The sequence below is a fragment of the Mycteria americana genome, chromosome 3 (assembly GCF_035582795.1).
Source record: "Mycteria americana isolate JAX WOST 10 ecotype Jacksonville Zoo and Gardens chromosome 3, USCA_MyAme_1.0, whole genome shotgun sequence".
NCBI classification, from domain to species: Eukaryota; Metazoa; Chordata; class Aves; order Ciconiiformes; family Ciconiidae; genus Mycteria; species Mycteria americana.
In genome coordinates this window covers 111,254,946-111,264,374 of record NC_134367.1, presented here as the reverse complement: position 1 = coordinate 111,264,374, position 9,429 = coordinate 111,254,946, and the positions used below count along the sequence as shown (strand labels likewise).

Below are 9,429 nucleotides of genomic sequence, written 5' to 3'. Positions count from 1 at the left end.
AAAACACATCAAATTAAATTAATTAAAATTACATTAATTAAAAGCTGCATCTTAATTGTGATGATAAATTAGTTAGGTGAGTAAGATCCAGTACATTCTGAAACTGTATTCCAGTGGGTGCTGTAAAAGCCTAGGGTTAATCAATTGTAAATAACTTGTGTTTTTATTAACAAGAATCTGTCTAGACTCTTCAGTGAAATTGCAATAAATCCCCTCAAACTGCATAAATCAGGAAGAACATAAACCTGTTTTGGGAGACCAGGGTTCTCTATGCTACCATTCTCTTCTCTGGGAAAAAAAAAAAAAAGATACATGTCCTTAGGTGCCTCAGGATTTATAATGTTGTTTGATTGGGCTATTACAAAACTACTCTAATCGGGATTAAGCCTTGTACCCTAGAAGCTAGAGACGATGAGATTACATGATAATCAAAGGTGATTTAGAAGATCAAAGCCTTTTTGAGGGAATAAGATCCCTGATTTTATTGCTTTAAAAGGGGTTATTTTGTTTTAACTTGTATTTAACCTTATTCTCCCTCTGCATGGTACCTAGCGTAAAGATGTGGCTTTGCTGAAGCCATTGATGTTTTTGCAATAAAACTCAATTGGTTCAGGGTTTTACCTCCCCCCCCCCGGATACAGCTGCTTTTTACAAAGCTGAAACTGTGATGCCTCCTGAATAAATAACATCTCAAATAATGATCATTTCTGAAAGTTTTTTAACTCCTTTAGCTAAACAGTGAAACAAAGGGCTTGGCTACATGTCCTGTCTTTATCGAATCAGTTTGCCTCAGACTCACCCAACTGCAAAGTATTTCTTTCACTCAATGTAAATCTTTGAGTTAAACCATGAAATGCAATCCAAAGGAGAAGCAGCTGGCTACCACTCTGCTGATATTTCCTTAGGTCGTCGGGGCCAGTTTGGGTTTTTAGATGCAATGCCATCATGTTGTTTCCTTGCGAGAAAAAATGAAGCTGTGTTTTGGAGGCTTGGGTAAGGCTGCTTCCTCCCTCCGGGGCCTCTGGCCTTGCTCGTGCCTCTGCCTTCGCGGGTGCTTCTGTCGTCAGTCCCTGTGCAGCCCCTGGCCCACGACATAGAGCTCGGGGTGAGACGCGGATCTGTTGGACTCTCTGATTTCGGGGACACAAGGGCTGTTCCGAGAGTCGCCTGCTTTTCTAGGGCTCTCCTCCAAGCTGCAGAAGGAAAGATGCTTAAGCTAAGAGGCTAATGAATTATGACTTTTTAAAACAGTGCTGATTAGGCCACGTTAACCCACAAAGCACAAATGCTGCACAATACTGTGTCATCCCTGTCTCCTCCTGTATATATGGTCTTTGTGTGCACCATCCAGATTTTATTCTTGTGGTGCCAAATGCACTGTACTGTCCCCTCCCAAAACTCTCTTGGGAAGCAAACATTTCGTATGTTGAACAGGGGTTCAGTGTGAATCTGGGTTCACTTGCAGGTAGAGACAGATTTGAGAGAAAAAGTCTTGTTCCAGACTCCGCTGGAGGAAAGGTCTTGCCTCTGTTACGCATCTGCTTAGCATGGTGACAGTGATTTCTGCGTATGCCAACATGACTGTGGGACGTGTATTCTGGTGGTATAAATCTGCCACTCTGGAGACAGGAGAACTGAGACACGGAATGTGTAAATGATGTTCCTGAGGTTGCACTGGCAATCTCTAGGGGCACAGGGACTTTATGAATCAAGATTGATTATAGCAGTGGAGCTAGTAATGAATATCTCACGCCATGGGCCTTCGTGCTGAAATGTGCCCTGTGTTGCTGTAACTAATTAAAGTGGTTTAAGCTCAATGTGAGGAAATATTCCAGAGTTATCTGGGAATCATTATTGTATTTTAAGTACATAAACTGCTAAACTGAATTAGCTTTCAACTACAGACAAGCTGTTATGCTCCTGTTCTGACTGCTAGGACTTTGATGATTTGAACTGCTGAATGGAGAGATTTGTGATACAATACATGACCAGTCACAAAACTAATCCAGATTCAAATATCCCCCAGCTGCAGAAGGTCTCACTTGGGCTACTTGCTTTGGGCCTGATTCAGTCAACCCAATCCATTGTCAAGCCCCCCTTGAACAACATCTTAAAGGCAATAGCGTTTAATCTTCTATCTCTGCTCTACCTCTTGGGAGATTAGCAGTCTCAATGAAATATTATTTCATTTAACGGCATACGCAGAAATCCTATTACAGATTAACAGGATTTCTATGAGCAGAGCAATTCATAAGATGCCAATAACCGCTGATTGCTGTCAAATGACCAAGCTTAGAAACCAGCAAATTTAGCTCAGTCTGTCCATCCACAGGCTGTCCAAAAGGGAACCAGTTGCACTGACTTGAGCACTGAAACCTGAAACTGAAACTCTTGTCCAGGTACCCTAAGACTAAACACAAAAGCTCTAGCTCCAGCCCTAGTTAGGGCTAATGATGTTTTAAGTCCTGATATTCCTTGGAGCGCGGGATGGGCAGGAGACATGCTTGGGAAAGGAGCGCTTTTTGCCTTCTGGGGGAGCAGTGAGTGGGCAGGAGACACGCAAATCTGCGCACAGCACTGACATTTAATGCCTGGCAATGGCAGCTACCAAAATGAGATGGAAGTCGCCTCTCTTTTTTGGTGTTTCTGCTAAAATGGGGTGGGTGGAGAGGGCACTGAGCCACCTGATGAGGAACGTGTTGCTTGTACAAGCTCCTATCTTTAGCAGTCTGCTTCTCGGCAAACGAATGTTTTAACTGGGCATGGAAAAAGTGGAGGGATATATCTCAGCGTTTGGGAGCGTGGGGGAAACTGGCTAACTCACTGGTTTTCAAAATGTTTTACCTATAAGATAGTGATGCTATTGCAGGTTTGCCTCTGTCTCCCCTCCCTCCTGTGATTAGTGCTTGAAGCTGCTCATAACACACAAAACCCCCACACAGACAAAAAAAAGGCATTGTTATATTTGGAGAGGAGAGGTAGAGCAAGGGAAGGAATGAAGGAAAGGAGAGTGACAGCTGGGTGGGAATAGCTTGTGAATTTGAGACCAGACGCAAACATGGGCAGAATGGGGATGTTTAGGTATACAACATCTGGTTTAGGGAGACATTTTGAAATTTCCCTCTGTCGGCCGAATGAATTGCAAAGGAGAGGAAGCCCTGGATGCTTAATGAACTTGAAGGAGAAAGATGGATCAGAGCGTGGTGGTTTGTCTGTTATGGCATCTGCTATAAGAGCAGGGGTCAGCATCTGTGCATGGGGATGTGGTGCTCACAGCTGTGGCAACCGCTCCCGTCCTCAGCGGGAGGAGACGACCAGCAGTGATGTGAGGGGCTCTCAGAGCTTTTGCCATGTACCGATTCCTAAAATGGTCCTTTCCTGCCTGTCGGCACATTTGCCGTGATAGTCGTATTGGGCCATTCAATTCAAGGTCTGTAAAAGTTTACTGCAGGCAGCTTATTTTAAGTGTAAGAAAACACACGGTAGTGTATTGCATCTTAAATCACTTCATGTGGTAATTAATGGGCTAAGTTTCCCTTTTGCTTATATTGATAAAAATTTGGACTAACTCAGTAGGACTACTTTTGATGTCCATTTGTATAAACCATAAGCCGAATTTGGCTCAGGATATATTTCATTCTTCCAAAATGCTGTATATCGTAAGAGTAGGATATATAATTTTTTTCATGAAAGGGATGATTTTATTTACAGCGTTTTTTTTATATTATTCTCTATGATCTGACAGACTACAATAGAAAGATAATACACCTGACATTGAAGCATAAATTAGCTAACAATTTACGATTGACTGTTTTTAAAATTGATCCATAAAACTGCCAGGGCTTTTGTCTTGCAAGGTTTGGCAGAAAGCCTCTTTCGAAAACATTTATTTCTGCTAGCAGGCACTGGAGTAGACAAAGCTGACTTCACACAGTACATAACAACAACCAAAAACCCAGCAACAATGCACAGGACTTTTAGGAAATCTTCAAATCTCAGCATATAATGCAATATTAGAACTGGGAATGCAAAACGGTTTGCATTTCCCAGTGTTTTTTGCATGTTTTGTTCGGCACGTTCCTCTACTGCCAGTGTGGGAAACTCGGCGCTTATTCTGTCTTTGGGGAGGGAACGCCTGGGACCCCTGACTTCAGTATCCACGACTGCCGCTGTACTCGCAACGCACTGAGTGCTCGTGCACTTACAAGTGCAATTTTATCTCCTGTTAGGGTTGGTCTTGCAATCCCTACTCATGGGGATGATTCGTGTGATTTCAGCAGTTCTGTGGCAAGAGTAAAAATACTCCTCACATGAGGGAAGGTTACCTGAGAAGGGTCTTAATCCTCTTGTGTAGCTTAGAGCTTAATGGACTTAAACATCCTGAGATGCTAAGAAACGAGAATAACAACACTTTGAACTTCCAGGCTGTTACGCTGATCTTTGAGTATTCCCAAATACCCATTTCTGTTTCCTGGCTGGTTTTGTGATTTTTTTTTTTTTTAAGTGGTAGAGAAAATTTAAATCTAAGCCCAAATTTTTAAAAAATGGCCACCAATGGTTGCAAATGTGGAACTGGCGTGTGTTGATGCTTCATTTCTTTAAACTTACTTTTCCAGAGCGATGAATCTCCAGTAGCCATGGGACATTTTTCTACTTTGAAAACTGGGCTGTGGACCCATCAGACTTGAAATCAGCACCTAGATCTGAAAGCCTACATGAGAAGCTCAAGATTTCAAGCTATAATTACATCCATACAGATCCTTGCCTACACATTATCTGTCCGTCATTCTTGCCAGCTGATTTGAAACATTTTAATACAGATTTCAGCTGAACAGTTTACTGACTTAAAGGCTGATGCTAGGAACGATACCTTTCCTCCTAGTCCAAGCCTACCTTCTTATGGTTATTTGAAGATGTTTATAACCTGAGGGTTACTTCAGAGCTTTTAAGAATTAAATATGGATGTCCTTAGCCCCCATGCAAATAAGGGGAGTTCTGTGCCATGAAACCAACACTGAATTTTCCCTGGAGTGCCTGTCACAGCAGATTTGTAAGTGTAAGGCTTGAGCAAGCCACAGAAATTTAACTCTTCCCTTTATTCAGACTGGTAGTCTACTGAAATCTGGGGCAAGACAATAGAATAGAATAGAATATTTCAGTTGGAAGGGACCTACAACGATCATCTGGTCCAACTACAATGTCATCTTTGCCCAGCCATCTGTTCTCTACATGAACAGGGTGCTCTTCTGGGAAATCTCTTAACGACATTAAATTCCCATCAGGAGTTTAGAAAGCCAACGCAGTGCTATACTTCTGCTTCCTTAGCCTAAAGTGGAAAGTTTCTTACCTTGCTTGGTTAAGCGCGGGTTCACTGCTGGCTGTTACAGGAGCTGGGAGACGAAACTGGACCCCTGGTCGGCGGTCAGAAAAACTTCTCCTCACGAACGGCTGAGGATTGGCAGCGCTCAGGGACAGCTTTCTGGTCCGGTCTCCAGGCTGCCGAAAAAGCAGGCTGCTCTTTTGGGAAAGCAGTGAAGCTTCAGGCTGGCTGGTCACCTCCGCAGAGGGTTTGGTGGGTACCAGCGGAGGTCTGGCTTCGAATAAGGAAGAAGTGGCTGGGCAAAATATTGAATGGATGTTGCTGCCCCTCTTGGAGTTGGAGAGCTGGTGCTCGTCTCCAGCATCCAGCCCAGCTCTCAGCCCCTTGTAGGAGCGGGATGGGGAGGTTGGTGGAGAGGGAGTGGTGTGGAACAGAGCGGGGCTTGCATCTCGGCGGTAGGCTGGGGAGCCCTGCAGCCGGTACGGCGTTGGCGAGCTTTGCTTGTGCCCCGCAGGAGGGCTGGGCGGTTTTCGCTGGGGTGGTGGAGAGGGCAGCTTCTTCTGCGAGGGTGGGCTGGGCACCCTGGGACTTGTGGGGGGACTGGGTTTCCTCTGCGTGGTGGGTGAGCTCGGTTGCGGGTTGCTAAAAGCCTGCAGAGAGTGCCTGTGGTGTGTTGGAGGGCTGAAAAGCCGTTTCTCCGTTGGTGGAGAAGAAGGAGGAGTTCTTGTTGGGGATACCCTCCTGGCAAATGCTGAGCCTTTTTCGTTTCTCCTGAGCAAATCGGGAGAACCATGCTTCTGGTATTGCACCGAAGTCGCAGGTGAATTGGGCTCTTTGCTCTCTGAGCTGTTGCTGTGTGGTTTTGAAAGCCCACTGGGGTTTTGAAGAGGAATAATTTTATGAGTTTGCTTGTACAAATCCGCAGCCTCTTTTCTCTGGCTTGCCAATATCTCTTCCTGGCTAGGGATGTGCACGTTGGTAGGGTTCAGCTCCAGAGAGTACCTCTGCAGTTTCTCGTCCCCCGCTCCGGTAGTCCTTAAACCTTTATTTGTGATTGCACTGGGGCCGCTGACGTTTTTACTTGGCAATAAATCAATGGACTGAAGGGAGGCTTTCATTTTTGGGGAAACTTGTGCTCTCTTAGGAGCATGAAATTTTGTTTTGGCGGGCTTTCTGGCGTCTTCTGAAGAGTTTCCTTCTATTCTTGCAGTTTCTTCAGGCTCAGATAAGTCAAAAGAAGTGTCCATTAACATTTCAGGTGGTGGTGGTGGCAGGTTCTCAATGTCTTCATCAGTCTCTTCCTTTGTGTCGTTCTTGCTTAATTCTGCAGCTGGTGCAGGAGGAAAGGCATTTGGAAAACTAGAAGAAACTCCATTGGTGTTTGAAGGGTTTGTGTCTTCTACTGGTGAAATACGATGCTTAAGATTTAAAGGTGCCAGGCCTCTCTGAAAGGGAATGGTGGGTGGAATGACTGGAAGTCCAAATTTTCTGATGCACTTTATTGGTCCTAAAGATCTTAAAGGTGCAGCTTTCGCAAGATCGTCAGTAGGACTGAATGTTTCAATAAGCTTTTTGACGGACTGTCGGGGGGCACAGCTGCGGGCACTGAGCATTTGTGTTCCAGGAGGCTCCTTTTCTTTGCCTCCTGATGTCTCCTGGGTGGGCACAGTAGCTCTTAAAGGCTTCCTGTCTCTTTTTTCATCCAGCTGATTGGCAGGATTTTGATCAACCACGAACAAAGGGACTTTATCCTGGTTAGGCAGGATGCTGAAATTTTTTGAGAGGCACGCCTTCAGTTTGCTAGAGGACCTAGCTGTAACTTGCTCATCCCGTAAATAAGGTGCTGTTCTTGATTTCCAAGGCTCTGGGTTGTTATCTGTATCCTTCTTCCCATAAAACATTTCCAGCCTCTTGCTGAGCTCTTTTTGAGTTCTCTGAAGCTCTAGGAGGGTCGGGTCCTCTGCCTGGCTTCTGAGGGACTCCTCTGACCTGGACCGTCGTTGTTTCCCGAACGCTTTCTGGCTGCCCGTTGCTGTACTGGGCCTTGTTGTTAGGACCGCTCTTCCATTCTCATCCTCTACCCATTCTTTACGCCCGGATTTAGCTGGGACGAACTTGATTTTTTCACTGATGGCATCTTTCATCTTCAGAATAATTTCCTCTGTCTCTGCATTCTCCGTCCTCTTGATGGACTGCCTGTGTGTGTTATCAGTGACTGCAGGCGAAGACAGGGGCCTCCTCGGCAGGACATCCTTCCCCGTATCTGATAAACTTGTGTTGTCATCATCCTCCCCCAGGGTGCTCCCTCCGTCGTCCTCATCATCATCATCAGAAGGAAAATCTGTTGATTCACAGATTTTGAAATGTTCACTTTCCTGAGTAGAGTCAGACTGGAAGGAGTTATAGGAATGGCTTTTGCTCAAGCTTGCATATTCGGGCATGGTAGAAATACCTTCCGGTGCTCCACCCTGACAAGAAGTCGCTTCCCTACTCTGCATGGACGAATAAAATATATCTTTAAAATGCCTTTCAAGTGCACAGTCATGGGATGCGGCTGTGCACAGTGACGTTGTCCCATCACACACGTGCTCCACTGTTCTGGCATGCTTTTGGGACAGATGTCCAGAATCACAGCTTGCTTGTCCTCCGTGCTGGCTGAGAGCACTGAACTCTTTGAGGGATTCGTTGTCCACGCCAATGCCACTGTCCTCCGAACAGAGAGTCCTGTCATCACCGTGGGACTGAGAAGATCCCACTGTTGAGGCTTCAAGTAGCCTTACCGTCCGTAGCAGGCGCTCATCAAAGCTTTGCTTTGCTTTCAGTTTTCCTTCCAAGCTGCTTGCAGCAGACTGCAGGTAGCTGCATGTCTCCTGCAGGGCGCTGGAGGTGAGGGAGGCCAGCGTCCCACTCAGTAACTGCATTTTATTGACCGTGTACTGCAGTAGTTGTTGCAGAAGGTCAGGGTGCTCCTTTAAATCACCTTTTTCTGCTGGCCATGCCAGATTCCCACCTACGTCTTTGAGAAGACTTTCCCCATCGCTGGCAATTTCTTCCAAGAGCTCGTTGATTTCATCAAAGCAAAGCACGAGAAAGCTTACCATCTGCTGTAGGAAGAGTTGAGTTTGGGTGGCCTGGTTGGCCATATGAAGTATAGTTTCATACTTTGAGAGGTTGGGATTTAAGTAGGCATATGCACTCTGATGAGCCTTAACAAGCAGTTCTGGGAAATCTACCTTTTTATCTGTGTCGCATGGGGGCAAAATGGACTTTTCTTTAATTTTGCTAGGTCGACCTTGCTTTGCCAGCTTATGAGTTTTTTGCTTCTTTCCTTTCTTTGGGATTTGCTTTGCATTGCTTTCATTCTTGTCATCCCAAATGAAAGCTGATGCTTCTGATTCACAGGACCTTTGCTTTCTGATCTGTATGGCCTCAGTGATATGTTTTTGAGATTCAATCAGTTCGGACATAACAATTTCAGCATCTGTGGCTGTCCTCTCAATTTTCTTGTCTTCCCTGGAAATCTGGGGATCTGAACGAGCCTTGCAAGATAACTGCAAATTATCATTTTTGTCCTGCTCTGATAGCCTATCCTCCTTTTCTCTCAGGTAGTGGAATTCATCAGTACTGTAGCAAGATGAACCTTTAACAAGCAGTGGGATTCCTTTATCTCCTGGATCAATACGCAAAATACTTTTGGGTTTATTCAAAGCCTTAAGACTACTTCTTGCAATAGTATTAGCAATCTCACTGTGAGAGGGTGTGCAGCCCATCCTTTCTCAGTCTTTGGCTTTATTTTTGATTAAAAATCCAGATGAACTAGGGAAAATACAACAAAGAATCAAACTCACTCTTTCATCCTGAACTGCAGGCTGGCCTTTTTCTCAGGAGTTTTCTATCACGATCCCAGTTTTGTTGTCAGTTTTCATTGTCATTTGCCTCGAAATCTCACGTGCTTACTGCCCAGGATCTTCTCTTGAAGTTGTGCACTGTCCCATTGTACGTTCCCACTCAGGTTTTCTTCTTCAATTCAAAAAAGGAGTGTGAAAGCTCTGCTGGATTGAGAGCTAATGGATTAAGAGGACTTGCGTGCCTCACTTCGGTCTTGACAG

The 9,429-nt window shown here is 45.1% G+C and overlaps 1 protein-coding gene across 1 annotated transcript; it reads right to left on the bottom strand.

The window, feature by feature from the left end:
• Positions 1-1,063: 1,063 nt before the first annotated feature.
• PCARE (photoreceptor cilium actin regulator) lies at positions 1,064-9,090 on the bottom strand. Its single transcript, XM_075497436.1, has 2 exons — positions 5,348-9,090; positions 1,064-1,193 (listed from the first exon to the last, which is right to left on the bottom strand). The coding sequence occupies exons 1-2, from the start codon at positions 9,088-9,090 to the stop codon at positions 1,064-1,066; spliced, it is 3,873 nt and encodes a 1,290-aa protein (XP_075353551.1).
• Positions 9,091-9,429: the final 339 nt, after the last annotated feature.